General features: G+C 41.3%; 1 protein-coding gene across 2 annotated transcripts in view; it reads right to left on the bottom strand.

The window, feature by feature from the left end:
* LOC107076989 (WW domain-binding protein 1) overlaps positions 1-18,352 on the bottom strand; it is a 34,265-nt gene that overhangs the window by 12,999 nt on the left and 2,914 nt on the right. Inside the window, exons 2-5 of one of the 2 annotated variants that reach the window (XM_069191655.1) lie at positions 11,149-11,193; positions 9,161-9,239; positions 5,201-5,348; positions 3,312-3,473 (exon numbers count right to left, since the gene is read on the bottom strand). In XM_069191655.1, the coding sequence (XP_069047756.1) occupies positions 3,312-3,473; positions 5,201-5,348; positions 9,161-9,214 (364 nt within the window). In that variant the 5' untranslated portion in view covers positions 9,215-9,239; positions 11,149-11,193. The remainder of the gene's footprint in view (positions 1-3,311; positions 3,474-5,200; positions 5,349-9,160; positions 9,240-11,148; positions 11,194-18,352) is intronic. The other variant, XM_069191629.1, reaches the window with a different exon arrangement.

The raw sequence follows: 18,352 nt of genomic DNA, 5'->3' as shown, positions 1-18,352 counted from the left end.
CAGAGCACAGGGTCAGCCATTGTACAGCATCCCTGGAGCAGCTGGGGTGAAGGGCCTTGCTCAGGGGCCCAACGGAGTAGGATTCCTCTGCCGGCTGCGGGATTTGAACAGGCAACCTCCCAGCCACAGGCACAGATCCTGAGCCACAGAGCCACCGCTCCGCCCACAGACCGTCTTACTGCCTCTTCCCTGTCGCGTACCGCCTAGGTGAAACCACACACCAAGATTCGGCAGTCGCGTTCGCGCACCCCCGGGAAAGAGACAGTGACCGAGAAATGAAAAACCACAAATTGATAAATGTTTCATAAAAGGCAATGGAAGAAATTGGGTGGAATCAGATCCAGATCACCTCAGCCCACATTATGCACAGACAAATCTAAATTTAGATTCTAATTATCAAATTGTAATGATGTATCATACATAACGCTGAAACCCCGCAGCAGTCCAGAACCATTTTTCACAGTTCTAAGTTTTTTTTTTTAAATTCTTGTCATTTAAGAAGAATGCGAGCCTGCCGGCCACACACACACACCAACTCCTGTCCTGAAGCGACCTCACTGCTCCCCTTGCTCGTTCAGTCTGCTCCAGCCGCTCTCCTAATGAGTTCAGCAGGAACATCTCCTGTATCCCAGACCAGATCAGGGTGCCTTAATAAAAGACAGGGCTTAACCAAATTGTGTGGTCATGTAGTTGAGGTGTCACCATTTCAGAGACACTGCGACTATATGAAACCGCAGAAAATGGTGAAGTTGCAGGCTAGAAGTAGCTCTCAATGAAGCAAAACTACTGGAATACACTGTAGTAAATAGCAGCAAAGAAAACGTAACGGAACTTAAATCAAAACTTAAAGCAGATGCTTTAACCCCAGTACAGATATTCTCTAACTTTCATTTACTGCATTGTGCAAACAATTCCTCTTATTACGGTTCTATAAAACAAATGACCTAATCACCAGGGGTCAAGTATTTCTGAAAAGCTTACGAATCTCTCCATCTGCTAAAAAAAAAAAAAACCATCTGAATCTTATTTAACCCGGCATTCTCTTCAGTATGGATGGCATATTCAAAAGCACCCAACTAAAAATATCCATGCAAAAACCACAAATCCCCAGTCCACATCAGCTGGCGGAGAAATTCGCAGAGCGCATGTGTGCTCGTCCTCCCACATTTCACAGGGTGAACCTGCAGATGGCTTTAACAAAGATGAAATCAGAGGCGATATTAAAGCCGAAGCATCATCTGTTAGATTAGGCTTCTGCTGAGAGAGCGGGACTGAAGGAGGGAGGGGTCAGGCGACTTGGTCAAGGTCATGCAGAGAATGCAGCTGTGCAACTGGTATCCACTTTCAGTGCAATTAGGCCATTTCTACATTATTTATAAAAGAGCCAGATACAGTGTTGCCACCCTCGGCTTTCTCCTGGAGGCCAGTGACCTATTTTAAGCCCCACTGGTAAGACTCGGAGGAGAAGGCGGCAAGCTATTTTCACTGAAATGGGATGTGGAGCTGTAGGCCGCTTCAGCAATGTCATTAGAGTAACTCATTAGCATGCACACCATCACAATCCCGTCTCTGCACTTCACACAGGAGGTTCAGCTTTCGATCCAGAGGACCCAGAGTGTGGAAGCTCCCCACAAAACACGTGCTTACGTACACATACATAAAGGTTCATTCCGTGCTGAAAAGAAATAAGAAGAACAGAGACATTTCGGCCGTGGAGATTTCTTCAGGTGTGTACATACACCTCATGTTGTACATGCGGTCATGCAAAACATGCCATATCCAAGTTCCACATAAAGCTAACAAAAGCGTGTCGGAAAGAGAAAAATATAATAAAAATGAGCAAAGACTAAACCCTCTCAACATTTTGTTTTTATCCTGAACCCTATAAGAATAGGTTAAAAGCCAATGTTTGGTGCAGACATACCCTTGTGAGGACATACATATCATGCACAGAGACCTTTAAACAATAATTACCTTCTCAGCATGCATCTCACATACAAAAGTATACAAACGGCCTCCAATTTTAGAATCGAATAATTAGAACAAAGAAATACACAGTGAAATGAACATACAGGAAAATGTTTTAATCTAATTCCTCATCACAAGAAAAAAAGACAAAGAAGAAATAGAAAACAGACCTTTTACAACATGCGATGAACATGCTGTAATATATAAATTGTTGGCATAAAAATAGGACAGATTCTAATATTTCATGTCCTACTACATGTTCGTAACACAGTAATTAATAATGTGGCACTTAAATGACTTAGTAAAAGCCAAGTTTTAACATGTTCAAAAATACCTTGATCAGGAGGCTTACTGTAACTATTGTTGTGAATCCTGTGCACAATGTAAATTTAGAAGACAAAATGATTTGCAGTTTCTTGTATGATTACTTATCCCTTCGTAAACCTTATATAAAGCCCATGTGACATGTATTATGTAAGAGAAACCGTACAGGACCTCACAGTTCACAGCATGGAAGTAAAAACTCTATCAAAACCAATTACAGTACATGTTTGTGCTGTTCAGAAAAATATTTCTACTTTTAGGGATGTACAGTAGATACCACACTAGTACACTACAATGTACTATAGTACATATGTGAGACTTTCTTAATGTGTGGAGTGCTGTACTTTATGTAGAGTAGAATGATCCAACCATCAACTAATGTCAAAATAAAACTTTGACAAAGGAAAAAAAAAAATAGTTTGAAGGAACAAATGCTACTGAGATTCTGGAAACATCCTCAAAAATCAAATTCTGAAAAATAATAAGAAAAATTCCCACCAGATGGTTGGAAACGTTTCTAGAAGGTACCCCACTGGCTTCTGTGGAGAACTTAGTATGGAACCAGACAACTGACCCAACAAGCTATTGTGCTTTTATCAAGATGAGAGCAAGATATACAGTATATATAGTTAATACAGAGTGAGGAATACAATACTGCCATCTTAGAGGAATGTTAAGATTAAGAGTTCATGATATAATTGAGTTGTATCCATAGGCCCTTTTGTTTTAAGCATTGATTGATTCATCGATTAATCGTAGCGTTCAGACAGCAGTGCATCGATGGTTAGAAAGCTGTCAATAACCCAGCCGTATTGCATCATATATACTGTAGGTCTCTTTATACCCGTTATAGTTGTGTCCTGATAAAGGTGGCATCTGCACCAAAACACTGGCTTTTAACCTCTTTGTGGACTTTAAGAAAAACAGTTGTGTCCCGGAGGTCTTACTGCTTGCTGCCTTAGACCTTTTAGCCCACAGTGAGCGGGCAGAAAGCCGAGAGAAGCAGCAGGGTGCCTTACTGAGGTCCAGCATGGAGGCTGGGTAGTTGCAGGCTCCGTGGTAGGCGATGAGATTAATCTCTCTCTGTCTCTGCTGCTGCTGGATCCGCAGCTTGGCCCGGCGGTGGCGATACGCGCAGCAGCAGCTGAACAGGATCAGGACGGTCCAGAGGAGCCAGAACCCTGGAGGACACAGACGTCAAGATAGAGAAACCCCCACTTCCCCTGTGGACGCCCCCCCGGAACTCTCCCTCTCTCAGTACTGGACAGCACCACTGTCCCAGTTATAACCTTTCTGACATCTTCTATTTAAAGGTCAGGTGGGTAGCTGCGTCAGCATGCATAGGCTGCAAAGGAACAAGTAATAGGTTTATTCAATGCTGAATGGAATATCTTATTTAATCTTCTATTTAAAGGCAAGCGACTCCAAAGATAACACATTTCAAATGCCAGTAACATGCGATGTCTTTAAACGCTTTGAATTACGTCTGCATTTTTGTTAGAGGGCTTACAGAACATAACGCGAAAAGTGAATCTTTATCAAACGCAATGCCCATCAGTTCTGCACTGCGGCCCAGCAGATCCTGGACCATCCCAACAGGAAGTGCTCAGCACAGCCGGGAGAAGCACAGCCTGGATTTGAACTAGCAACCTCTGGAAAGAAGTGCTCACACTGTACCCTGGTCGAGGGGTATTAGGAGATGGCACAGCTTGCCCGGGAGCAACATTTTTTTTTCCCTACACAGACTTTATCAACCCTGGACCTAGATGATCTTTAAACTCTAGTTCTCAATCTATTGACTTTCATTACTTGAGGTCACAAAATGCTTGACCTGCTGAAAACAAGTGAAAAGCTCTTGTTCCTAGGTAGGTGTGAACCCCTCTGCTATGAAAACTACTTCAGCCAATCCACATCTCAGCACACTTCATTTAGAGACATCAAGGATCTACGGGATCAGAAGCTGAGTGACTTCACACTGCCTTATTTGTTTTTAGGAACAAGTAATAGGTTTATTCCATGCTGAAAAAAAAAGAAAGAAAACACAATATTCCGGCCATGGAACCTTCTTCTGGTGTGAGCACCTACATTTTTTGACTGCTATAGTATACTTATTTATTATACAGTAAGTATAGATCACTGCAGACTGCTTCAAAACAAACATACTGTAAATAGGTCCCTAATATTTGAGTTGCAATATAGTGGAAATTGCTGGTGAGATCACTTTATTGGCCATATACAATTTCTTGTATTAGGAATTTGTCTTTTCGTATACCCCAACTTGCTCTCCATGAGACACACAGACAGGGAGAGAAGCTTGGAGTCAGAGTGCAGGGTCGGCCATTTACACAGCACCCCTGGGGCAGTTGGGGTTCAGGGCCTTGCTCAGGGGCCCAACGGAGTAGGATACCTCTGCCGGATGCGGGATTTGAACCGGCAACCTTCCAGCCACAGGCGCAGATCCTGAGCCACAGAGCCACCGCCCCACCCACAATCACAGGCTACCTCATAATTTTCTAGTGTGTCAAAAGAGTACTGCTCACACCTGTAGAAGGCTCCACGGCCGAAACGTTGCGTTTTCTTTCTTCTCTTTTCAGTATGGAATAAACCTCTTACTTGTTCCTTTGCAGCCTATGCATGCTGACGCAGCTGCCCACCTTATTTGTTTTTATACAGGAATCGCCAGCTGAACTGTGGATCTTATTTTATACACCCTGATCCTGAATTCCAAACTTTTTTACGGCCTGACTTAGTACTGCGCTGCACACTGCTCCAGGATCGGTCCAGAACCTAAAGGGTTTTTAATGCCTGCTGGAAAACGCCATTCATGCGGATGCTGCCTTTGAGGTTTCAGCAGCCGATTTCAGTCCGCGCAACACCTACGACAGGACAGCCGGTCAGCGATACTCACACCAGAGCTCGTAGTAGTATGTGCAGCAGCCGGTCTCCCCACAGCAGTGTCCCGTCTCGCACAGGTACCCGGCGTGGTTGTTGATCCCTGGGCAGTACCTGGGGCTGGAGAGGACAGGCTGGCTGCCACCTCCGGGCTTCTCCACATCCTTCAAGAGCACAGAAGCAGGAGAAAAGTGAAACGCTACACGCCGTTGCCTGGAAAAAAAGTGCAGGGAAATTTATAAAGGGCCCAGGCTGACGTTGAACCAGTCTCTTTCAGGAATGAACTGATATATGAAATAATAGAAGTGTGCATTTTCTTTTGAACCCACAGTCACAGTGATAAGTCTATTAGGGAACCACCTTTTCTGAATTTTTTGACTGCGATAGTATACTTATTTATTACACAGTTAGTATAGATCACTGCAGACTGCTTCAAAACAAACATACTGTAAATAAGTCCCTAATATTTGAGTTGCAATATAGTGGAAATTGCTGATAAGATCACTTTATTGGCCATATACAATTTCTTGTATTAGGAATTTGTATTTTCACATACCCCAGCTTGCTCTCCATGAGACATACAGACAGGGAGAGAAGCCTGGGGTCAGAGTGCAGGGTCAACCATTTATACAGCGCCCCTGGGGCAGTTGGGGTGAAGGGCCTTGCTCAGGGGCCCAAGGGAGTAGGATTCCTCTGCCGGCCGCAGGATACGAAACCGGCAACCTTCCAGCCACAGAGCCACCGCTCCGCCCACAATCATAGGCTACCTCATCATTTTCTAGTGTGACAAAGGAGTACCGATGCCAACTTAACATTCAGGTCTTGGTTTACTTTCCAGCACAATCACCTGCTGGTGTAGGCCGTTTGTTTGTTTGTTTTTTTTACTTTGTTCAGTAACTCCTGCACTAAAAATGCCAACCAGAAGGCACAAGAGGAGACCATCTGGAAGTGCATTTAAAATGGAGAAGAGGAGGCACTTCTGTACTCAAACAAGCTGCCCAACTGTGTGGTGGGAGGCAATACACTGGGTTCCTTCAAGAGGTGGATGAGATGGTAGCTTTTGGATTGAAATAGCCAGACAGGCCTGTTGTTTGTAACCTCTGTGTTTCCCGACAGCTGGCACATTCATTTTCCACATTACTCGGGATCTCTTTAAGACACTGAGTAAATAGAACCATCTATAAAAATAAACAACAAAAAACGTAAGCAGTTAGACCAAGTCTGGTGTTTGATGCGTTTGTAAATAATGACATTAAAAATGCTCAACCGAATTGGAGAATAATCCATGATGCTTATCATGCTTCAGTGTTTTCGACACCTCAGCTCCTCTTTTCTAGAACTTTATCTAAAAAATAAAACTGTTGGAATGGGTTAAATACCACAGCTATTAAAGTGGTAGAATTACTGACGTTTTTCTTACGTTGCCTACAGCTGAACTGCATTTTTTTTTTCTTTCACCACAATTTATGTTTAAATTCCAAAAGGACTTAACGGTGCCTGCTGGGGAAATAACTCGCCCTTTGCTCTGCTTCAAACTGGAGTGATCGAAGGGCTCGTGTTCTAGAAGTTGGCTTCCAGGAGAAACTCGCTTCAGGATTTGCCGTCTTAATGCCGGCTGTAGCACCTGGCGCCTCTATCTCTTTCTTATCTATTCCACACTGTGTCCCTAGGGGGCGATGTTGTCTGTGCACCCAATCAATAATAATCTGCTGCACTTCAGGAGCAGAACAAAGAGACCCACTTCCCCTGCAATTTTCTTCTATCATCTTTATACAATGTTACACAGCACCCGGGACAACACAAATTCAGAACCCAAAGGAATTTTCTCCCACCTCGATGGAGCCATAAGAATGGGAGTCCATTTGGAAACCAGATTCCATGGCTATTCACTATTCTAAATAAAGATGCCCCCTGCTCTCCCAGTAAAGAGAGAAAGTAAAGTCCAGACAAAAGAGGCTCATTGTCCAGAGCTCATGATATGGAAACCAGGATAAATGGACTACAGAGCACATGATTCCACTGTTTATCTTTTCTGAAAATGTTTTTGCTGCAAAAAAAACCAAACAAATTGAACATTGAAGCACAATATTATACTGCCACAAAGTTAAAGAGTAAATATCACAGTTTTGGAAAAAACAATTTATTACTGATCAACACAAATGGTCCCACATTTCCACATCTGCTTTTACCTTAGTTTTCATTACCCTCACATGAACACCTGAAGAAGGCCCCACAACCAAAACATTGTCTCTTTTCTTTTCAGCATGGAATAAGCCTTTACGTGTTCCTTCATTACCCTCACACTGACAAGTTCTACATTTTTTTTTAAACCAGTACAGTGCATTTCAAGATGTTAGCCTGCACTTGTGAGGCTGCAATGTGTCCTCAAGACTGCAGTTTACGATGCCACTTGGACCTGTCTGGGAAATATCTGCATCCAAACCAGCCAAGAAAGAAAGCGGTTTATCTAGAAGTGACGTCAGGACAGAGCAACTGCCAGAACTGGCCTCTGCATCAAGAACACAAACTGACATTGTAAAGGTTAAAGGGGAACTGTAGTCCCAATTTCCCAGACCAGTTATCAAATCTCGGTAACAAAATAAATTAACTGACGTTCTAGAAAAATTGTATGAATTTTCAAATAAGCACAAAATTGTGAACTTTGTGGAAGTACTTTTTAAGTCGCCATGTTGTCGCAAACAAAATGTGACATGATGTGGCCCTTCCTGGTCACTAGTCACCATAGCGACTAATGTACTGTGATGTACAAGCTAATAATTACTGTACAGGTTGTGCAGCAGACATTTCGCTGCAGAAATGTTCCAAGGTGATCTGCATGCAGAGTTAACAAGTACGTAGTATCTGTCTGCTAAAACGTCTCGAAGTCAAGAGCAATACGTCTATTGGATTAAAACAAACGCTTCACAAGCCTGCTTGTTTGCAATGTCATACAGCCACACACGTCACCAGACATTTTTGCTTTGTTCTGAATCGCAGAATATGGCACTTTGTATACCTGGACATTTCGTGTCTTTTGTGATGTTACTGTGTACATTTTACCTTTATTGCTGTTTGGAACGCATACTGTACATCCATGCCGATTCTTTCGAAACCCGAAATTAAAAGGTTTTGCAGTTCACCTTGAAAGTACTGAACTGGAAACAAATTAAACTTCTGAGGGAGTGAACAATGTGAAACAAATTAAACACTAAGTTGTATGACAGCATCTTCATTTAAAGTACAAAACCATGACTTTCTGTAAATAGTGAACAAACTGTAAAGGATATATCATACTTAACTAAGGGTATCAAAACAGTATTCAGAAGACTCCAGGTCTGAATCAGCAGACATTCTTCCTGCATTGCTGTTGTCAGGTTTGCCCAGTTTTAAAGCAAATTTTTATATAGTCTTGCATCTCTAGTATTCACATAAAATATTTTCTCATGAGAGAAATGCTTGCAATAAGTGCAGTAGTGCCTGCATGATCAGATCATTAGAAGATGTGGTTTCAAGAGCTTTTAAAACCCACACAAGGAACAGGTTGATGGCAAGTGTCTTCCCACTTATCTCAAAGGGTCTCCAAGGACACTGCTTTTTATCTTTTGGTACAAGCAAGTTTGGAAGATTGTTTGGTTAATAAAAAAAAATGTATGTTAGCATTTAAAAATAAATAGAATTCAAACTTTTTCTTTTTCCTCATTCTTTAAACTTGTATAAGTCTTACCTAACAGTAGTAAGGTTTTAAAGAGGAAGAGTGAGTGACTAATCTATTTGACCTTCAACTAGTAAAGTCACAATTCCCAATAAGTGACATTACAGGACATTTTGCAACTAAAAAGTTAAATTATAGACACTGCTTTTACACAGCTAATGCCCATAGAAAAAATGCTGATGCAGCAATCTGGGAGATCAGAAGCACCCTGTGTATCAGTAACCCATAAGGTTACTTCATTAGGATCCAGCTGCCATTACTCACAGTATCAGCACCACGGCAGGAAGTTACCCCGATAACACACCGGGGAGTCGGCATGCTTGTCTCCTTACGTAACCGTCCACTCCACAATATGGAACGAAAAGGGAAATATTCACACCGCTACACAGATAAACACATTTCAGGAGTCCAAGCTTATTACTAATACTAATAATAATAATTCCTTACACATATATAGTGCTTTACTGGACACTCCTCTCAAAGCGCTTTACAGGTCACGGGGACTCTCCTCCACCACCACCAGTGTGCAGCCCCACCTGGATGATGTGACAGCAGCCCATACTGCGCTCACAGTTCACTCACCACATGGTAGGGAGGAGAACGGAGTAATGAACCCAGTTCATAGATGAGGGTTATTAGGATTATTATTGGCTAGCAGTCCAATAATACAGGAGTTACACCCCTACTCTTTTCAAGTAATGCCCTGGGATTTTTAATGAGCACAGAGAAACAGGACCTCGGTTTGACCTCTCATCTGAAGACAGGCTTCTTGTCTACAGTATAGAGTCCCATTGCTACACTGAGGCATTTGGAGCCACACAGACCACAGGGTGAGCGCCCCCTACTGGTCCTTCCAGCAGCAACCTGAGCTTTCAGAGCTACTGCTCAGACTCACACCTGCTGAGCTTCAGTGGGTTGTTAGGAGTGAGTCGCAGGGTGATATGGCTGATGGTTGTCTACTGGCTATACAGTACCTATATATATATATGCTACTACAGCACAAAGCAAAGTTCAGATTTCAGCATCAGTCAGATACTGTGAAAAAGGCCTAGAACACAGCCATACACAGACCTAGGAAGGACATGCATGGTTCTGGACAGCACCACCCTGGCTATCTTGACAAGATCCCCAAAGGGCATACTGTACATGTTTGACAACCTTGGGGAAAAAAAGACTGAGCTTTAATCCTGCCATCAAGTACTGTATCTGCTTCCATGGCCAATAAAGCACCCTGCTTATGCAGGAAGTTATATTCAGGTTACATTCATTCCTCCAGTACTCAGACATCTAACGTGTTGTGTTAGTAGGGCAAAGGAGTTCAAAGCAGTGTAGCAGTTTCAGCCGGGAAAGAGCACAATATGAAAGAGGAAGCAGCAGAGAAGTTTTTCTTTTTTTAATTATCCCCAGTAGTTCAACTTTCTCTTACTGTTCTTTTTTTGCACTGGAATTTGTCGCTACATAAAAATAAAGGTTCTGAGCAGAACAGCTGAGACGAATAAGAACAAGTTCAGAAATGTAGGACAGGCTCCAATAACCTGGCTCTTATAGTCCAGCCGTGCAGAAGTGAGAGGTGAGGAGGGATTTTTTAAATCCAACAGCACATCAGCAAAGATTATTGGGCTTCTTAGGTCACTTCTAAGAAAATGTTATTTCTCTATCAGTTTGCTTCTCCCTCAGGGTCTAGATAGTAAACATTACGCATGTGGAATGCAAGTGGCTTAATCCATCCACCCATTTAACTGCTTTGGCAATTCGGGGTGACAGGGGAGCCAGAGTCTATCTTGGTGAGCAACAGGCACAAGGCAGGGTACACCCTGGAGGGGTCACCAATCCATCACAGGGCACAGAGACACAGACACACACTCACATCAGGGCCAGTTTTCCAATTAACCCAATTAACCCTACCAGAATGTTTTGGACTTTGAGAGGAAACTCACGCATAATTGGAGAGAATATACAAGCTCGTATTGAGATAGTATCTCAGGAATTGAACCCAGAGCTGTGGAGGGTATTGTTTTTTAGGCATCATTTACAGCACAGCAACAATTAATAGCAAAGATTCTCTACAGATAGAGTTAAAGGCTAATTTCTAGTGGAATGTTTGTCTCTGGTCCTCCATCCCTAATATACAGAAATATGGATTGAAAACCACAAGCCATGGATCATGGTGTTGAATAAACAATATCAAAAGATAGTTGAATATACTGTTGAATGTTAACTGAATACATTTATAAAGAATATAAGCTCCTTACCTTGCTGATGGTTGCAATATTGGGATCTTGCAGTGATACCGTCATCTGTAAAAAACAAAACAAAAAGCTGTTTAAAATGTTGTACAGGTCAATAGCGACGAACTGTAGAATTCAATTGATAAGACTGCATTTTCACGGAGAAACCACAATTAGATCATTTACAGTAAGTTGCATTTTTGTGATTTTAATCATCTGTCTTGCAATAATAATTGGAGGGTAGCACAATCTGGAATGCACCACAGCATAATTACAGAAAAAGAAAAGATTAAAACAGGAAGGAGAAAGAATAAAAAGGAGAGCATAAGAAGGATAAAAGCGGGAAGGTTAACATTGAGATAGCTCCTTTTACTAACCAGAGCAGGAACCATATTTTGTGCAGATAATGTAAGAGTGCTTGCCATCCCAATTATTTTAGGAAATTCTTATTTCCCATATTGTGGAATCCTGAGGCTAAAAACGTTCTCCCCTATGGAAGCAACACATTATAAGAATAGGAAGGGAGACTTCGTCCTGGAGCAGCACAGTAAAGCAGTCGTTAGCCCTACTTCCTCGCAGAGCTGGTGCCTGGGGTTCATCTCTGGAATTTTCCCCGTGATCATGTGGGTTTCCTCGGGTTTCCTCCCACAATCAGCTTCTGGGAAAAATGTGCCCCGGGGTGAGTGTGTGTATTTCTGTGTCTGCGACGGACTGATGTCCCGTCTAGTTTGTGTCCCACCTTTCACTCGTTGTTTGCCAGGTTAGGTTCTAGCTCCCTCTCAACCATGACTTGGATTAAGGGTTAGAAAATGGATGGATTTAGTCCTGGGTATGATCTATTTTTATTAGGATGCAGGTTCTCTCAGGTACCAAGGGTTTTTAGGTCTTCAGGAACTAGGACTCTCTTGTGTCTATTGCATAATCACGCTGCGTATTGTAAATATTTCACGTTTATGCTTGACAATTACTCCAAGCTGTGCAAGAGAAGCAAAGAACTCATGTGTGGTGTAACACTCTATTACTTTCATCCCCTAAAATCAGATATCATGATGTTCATTATTTTCTTTTGTATCAACTGGTGTCAGAATCCTGATTTTAAAACGCACTACCCCCCCACACCATCCACCCAAGTTCATCACAGGATGGAGAGACAGGAACTGAAGTGAAAGACCAGTAAAGCAGTATTACTGTCCTCATGCAAGTATTCCAGGATCTAAAAAATACCAAGGATTTAAAGACAGAAAATTATGTTTTACTTTTTGTTAAATCTGCTCTATAATGTCTATCATGTCTAACAGAAGCTCTTGCAGATACGCCCCAACACAGACAGGGTTGCAGGACAGTTTCAACCAGACTAGTTTCTTCAGGCTCTTTTGGAAGACACGGGTGGCTTTCCTCTTGACATTGGGTCTCATTATGTGTAGTAACGTACAGACTGCAGGTATGTTGCAGTACATAAAGCTGGAAATATTAACAGGCTGCAAAAATACAGTAGATGTGGATCGTGCACTGCAAACAACTGTCCAGCACTCTGGAACACAAAGGAATTGATAACAATAAATGGTAGGCAGGTGTAATTAGCAAGCTGGGTTACAATTGGACAACATACAGTAAGAGTGAGGTGCCCCAAAACTAGAAGCAGCAAAGACAATGCAGAAGGATGTACAGTAGCATTCAGGACAGGTCAGAAACGTGGACACAAACTTTTAATACTTGACGGGTGCACAGAACTACATTGTTAGCATGTTAAACATTAGCCCATCTTGAAGATGTGATACTTTATATAATTACATTCATCTTGTTCTACATCTGGAGTAATCTTGAATCTAAGAAAATGCTCTAAAACAATAACAAAATACTATCATATTTAATGAAACATAAATCAAGAGAAATTGTTACAATTGCATAATACAATTTGGAAGACATCGTTTGAATTTTATGCCTGTATTCGGCCACCATGTTATAGAATGTACAAGACAGAGATGAAAGTAATACTAAAAATACTTGGTCCTTTAGTTATGTCACATATAAAATCCTAAACACATTAAAACCAACTAAACAAGAAAAACATGGACAGATGAGACTCAAAATCCTGAATGGTAGTGGCAACTCAAACCAATCAATTACTTTCACTTGATTTAACAGTGGAACAGACACCTGTGGTCAGAAGAGGAATGAAGATGAAGCATATTTAGGACTGAAAAGACCAAGAGGTTAGTCTTTATACAGAGTATCAAGAGTATTAAACTAAGTAGGACTCTTCAAAAGAAGAATCATCGGGATGACTTGACTTTCTCAGATTAATAATCCTCTAATAGCAAAAGAAGTAGGATGAATCAAATATTTTCCTCTCATCTCGATCTTTATTTACACCCGCCAAACTACGAAGACACACAACAACCACCACACAAGGTGGGGGAAAAAGGAGTCAGGGCCCATGACTTTTCACAAGGACAAAAGGAACAGAACAACTCCTTTCATTGTAAAAAAAAAAAAGTCCTAAAGCTATCCCATCACTAGCTCTGTACAAGACTGAAAGCTTCAAAGGACATGTGCTAGTGCTTATCACCTCCTCATCTCTTTCAACTAAGCAATTGAGAGTGAAATTTCTTTTTCCTCAGACGTTTGTGGTCCCCACAGCTTGTGAGAACCCATGACTGGGTGTTTGAGCTCGGATGGACAAGCTCATCATGGAAAACTGAAAGAACGTCATCTTCCACACCACATTAGCTGCTACAGTACGGGGGTCCGCAGGCACATCGTCATCTGCGAGACAGTAACAAGGCGTTATGTTTTAATGAGGTTGAGGGCAAAGCAACGACACATTGCACAGCACCATGGGGATGGTATGTTTCTGTTGTGAACTGGTCTTTGAGCAGAAATGAGCTCAGTGCAACACTCACTGCAGTGCTAGTGAGAGAGACTGGACTGTACCATACAGTCATACCCTACTTTATGGTAAATGTACCCTCTTTCTTTTTCGGTAGTTTTCAACACAGACATTCTGCTAAATTCTTGACTCCTGTTTGTTTCCTGCAATAAAACATTTTCCACTTGACAATAGTGTCTTTCAGAAGTTCCGTTAACTAGCCTTGATTCTGTGGAGGATGTTTTTGTTCGGATTTCAAGGATGCTCACAGAAGAGTGACCTCAAACGTTAAAAAAAAAAAAAAACAAATGCTGACAAATGTTTTCACACAACCACCTCTAAAATATCAAAATATTGTACAATTAATCAATATTCTAAATCTGAAGTTTATTTTTCATATATGTGTGCATATGAATGTTTCATGTTTCATATGATGCTCAATATGTACATATCCTCAATTTTAATTAGTGCATCACTTGTACTGTATGTTATTAAGGCTGAAACCAAGAAAAACACATTTTTAATAAGTGAATTAGGTGCTCTTCAGAAGCTAAAATGATCCTTTCTAAAGCTAAGATGGGCGACTGTACCAAAAGAAAAGGATTCTCTTAAGCAAGGAGAATAATATAAATGCTGTTTTTAACTGGACCATTATACACAGTTAAAATAGTCTAAGCCAGCCACCAAATTACAGTAATAATACTATTACTATAATAATAAAACTATTTTATATGGCATCCTAAAGGTGGCTTCTCAAAATGCTTCAAAGAAGAAAAAAAATTGAAACACATTGAGAAGAGATAGTTGATGGAGGTACAGTATGGAATACAGTAGGAAAGCCAAGGGGCACACAGACCCAGTTAAATACAGGCCCTTATAAAGAAGAAAGGCTTGAGTCTAGATTTGAAAGAGCTCAGGGAAAGTGTGTCTCTGTTATCCTTAGGGATAGAGTTCGAGAGCTCTGGGGCGTAGCAGGAGAAGGCCCCGTCATCTATTGTACAGTCTGTAGACGAGCTTGGGGAACAGATGGGAGACCAGAATTAGACAAGGTTGCGAGGTGGGGAGCCATGCAGAGCCTTACAGGTGAGCCTGAGGATTTTGAGATCTACAACACCTGACAGGAAGCCAGTGCTGGGACTCCAGGATAGGAGTGATGTGATCACTTGCAGTAGACCTGGTCAGGATTCTGGCTGCCGAATTCTGGACTTTACCACGGTAAGTGATATGGAAGTTAGCCTTAAACACTGGAAATTCATCCTCCATTCAGAATCATATTCAATATACCTCCTTCCATGTTGAATCACACACAGCTCTAGTGAAATTCTTCAGCGCACTTTGAAGCTGTCAAGTGAAAATGGGAAGAAAACTCTTGCGCAGCTACTGCAATCAAATATATTGTACAAGTTAGCTCAGCTGTCCACAGCTTTGAGGTCTTCTCATAGGAGAAAAATCCCGATCTGGCACACTAAGTAACCCAGCCGTCAATATGAAGGAACAGATTCAAAAGGATTCCAAGCTACATCGTTCCATTAGGATAAGGGCTCACTGCAGTATGCACTTCAAACTCATTGTGAAAGCTTCTTTGCACAGTCCCTATAGAATTCCCCCTCACCAATTTTTCATTAAAATAAAATCAAGTGATCCTGAGTAACAGGAGTAAGATCTGATGTCTTTTTCCATCATTCTTAGAACGACATTTATAACTTCGTGTTTCACGTCTTCTTAAAAGCACATACAAGGTCTTGAATGTTTACTACAACCAATAACAAAAAAAAATCACTAGGTGATAGAGACTATTTTGAGAAATGGTTCTGGTCTATGGGTGATGCCATATGACCTTGATATCAAAACCTGCAGCAATGCTTTTACAAATCACAGCAATTCTACTGATCAGAGCACTAACAATACATGGATATACAGTATACAGTTTTTTTTATTTCTAGAGTTAAAAACAACATCTTAAAACTTTAAGGCAGAACAAAAGAAAAATAAGTATACATTACACAGGTCGCAACCATGTCAAACATGGTAGAGTAAACAGTACCAAAACACATCAATAATATGACCAATAGTAATACTCAATTATCTGAATTAGCAAATTATTCAGATTGACTTTAATGCTCAAGGTGTTCTGGCCAAATTAAAATTAAGTAATAAAAGTTCAATTAGTAAAGAAGGGAGCTTCTGTTGGGGGATTTAGAATTGCATCCTTCCCTATGATAAATCTATAAGACGCAGATCTGCTCTTTTGTCACAAGACACATTATTGGCTGCAACACAGCTCTGCAACTCCTCATCACTGCAGTAGACCAGGGCAGGCATCTGTTAATACAGCCAATTATCGATTCAGGGGCAGAATTCTCTGGCCTGGAAAAACAGGGAGAAGCAGATTTAGAGAGCCAAACTCAATCAGGGAGAAACCTACGCTGTAAACACAGGTATCCACAGGCAGAACTGACTGTCCAGGGCCAAAATTCAGCTAATTTTATAACTAAATAACCCATATACCAGAGAACAATGCATTTGTTTTAATGTCCCATTTAAAAAAAATGACATCCACTTTCAAGAGGACTTGGTCAGTTTGGCAGAACAAAAAAGGATGAGTCCAACAGTCACTTGGCATCAGTGTCCAGGAGTGCTTCTGAGGGCACAAAACTGTCTGAGCGCTCCTGAGGTGGCCTGGGGTTGAATCAGCTGGAAGGACTCCACTTGCTGCAGAACGGTCACCTTTCACTGCTCAGACAGGACCTAGCGGTGACTACAGCTCACAAGGAGTTGTGCTGCTGCTCCATGCAGCAGTGCAGCTTCTGATTGGCAACAGCAGTACAGAAAGCGGCCTGCAGGCGGCAGTGCTGAGCACACTTGTGCAACAGGCATCTCCGACAAATTAGGAATGTAAAATACCAGAACGTCAACTCAGTTTTGAATTTGTCGTGTTTTCAACCTAAAAGCAGATAAGTAGCCACTTCGCTATGACAAATTCAGAGAAAATGTACTCTTCAGAATAATTTAGCAGATCTTACACTATGAAATCTGACCACCCCCCTGTCCTTCAGAGTCATCCTCAGTAGGGGGCCTGAATCACTGACTGAACGTGCTGTTCAGACTAAAAGAACTGAACTTCTTCCAAATAACCTTTTTTTTCTTAGCTGCAGATGTCAGGGTCAGGCCAAGTTGTTTAATGTTTGGTATTTTTCCCCACTGAAACACAGAACAAGCTTTTGCAGTTTAATAGATGTTTAACATGTATATTATACTCTTTTACCATCAGCACCAACAAACAGAAAGCATAATATAAAAAAAACAATATCACCATTTCTTTAGAGAAATTGACCTGTATTACAATTTGAACCTTTGTCAATTTGGTCTTAAGCACCCAGGTTTGTGGTAACACTATATCCAGATCAAATGAAATCTGTGACACTCTTAGAAAAAGTTACTATTTATTACAAAGACATCTCCCAACAGTAACATCCAACAGTAGGAAAGAATCTACAAACGCAGAAAAATCAAGACTGTTGCCAACCTCCCCAGGACTGATTGTCCTTCAAAATCTCTCCAGGATCTGACAGTATGATGCTTCTAGAAGTCTTGGATAACCCCAGGGTTACTTCCAGGGACCTACAGGCCTCTCCTGCTATGGTGTCCGAGTTCATCATGTGAGAGGCTGATCAACTTGTACTGTAAATATTTCATTCAAGTTGGTCATGTTGCTGATCAAGGAGGTGCCACCAGTGACTGAATCAAGAAATGCTCTTAATTCTCCACACACACAGATATTGCAGACTGGAAAACTTTTTTTTTTAATAATGACAAAGTAGAAGTGTGTGTCCTTTGTCAGGTGAGGCTGGGTTTATCTACTATTAGGACTTGCTGAGCATTATATGTCTCAATATGTGAAACCATAAAATCTTAAGGGGATATACTTCATTAACACACTGTAAGCTTTGGGTCAAAATGTTGGAAAATGTCATGAAATAGCTTTTGTGCCTCTTTCACAAAATGCTATTTTGATATTTTGAGATATTTTTACATGAGCCATATTTCTAACTGCCTTTTTTTTTTTGCTGTTAAATCCAGCTAGTGCTCATCGTACCATGGCACAAATAATACATTAGAAAAATTACAATGAAAGGAGCTTATCTGACCTTCTGGCCTGTTTGGGCCAGTGCGCTAATAGTGCCTAAACTAACCCCACACTTAGTTAACAACCACCTTTTGACATAAAGTAAACCCAAAGGCTTGCATTTAAATAGCTAAGTTAATTAAACTCACAAGAGATGGTTTCCCCTACTGACCCCGATCCTGGACCTGGTGGTTTTTGTTCCAGCCGAGCAAGTAGAGAACCCAGAAAGTGCA

Source organism: Lepisosteus oculatus, chromosome 1 (genome assembly GCF_040954835.1).
Source record: "Lepisosteus oculatus isolate fLepOcu1 chromosome 1, fLepOcu1.hap2, whole genome shotgun sequence".
NCBI classification, from domain to species: Eukaryota; Metazoa; Chordata; class Actinopteri; order Semionotiformes; family Lepisosteidae; genus Lepisosteus; species Lepisosteus oculatus.
This window is presented reverse-complemented; position numbering and strand designations above follow the sequence as displayed.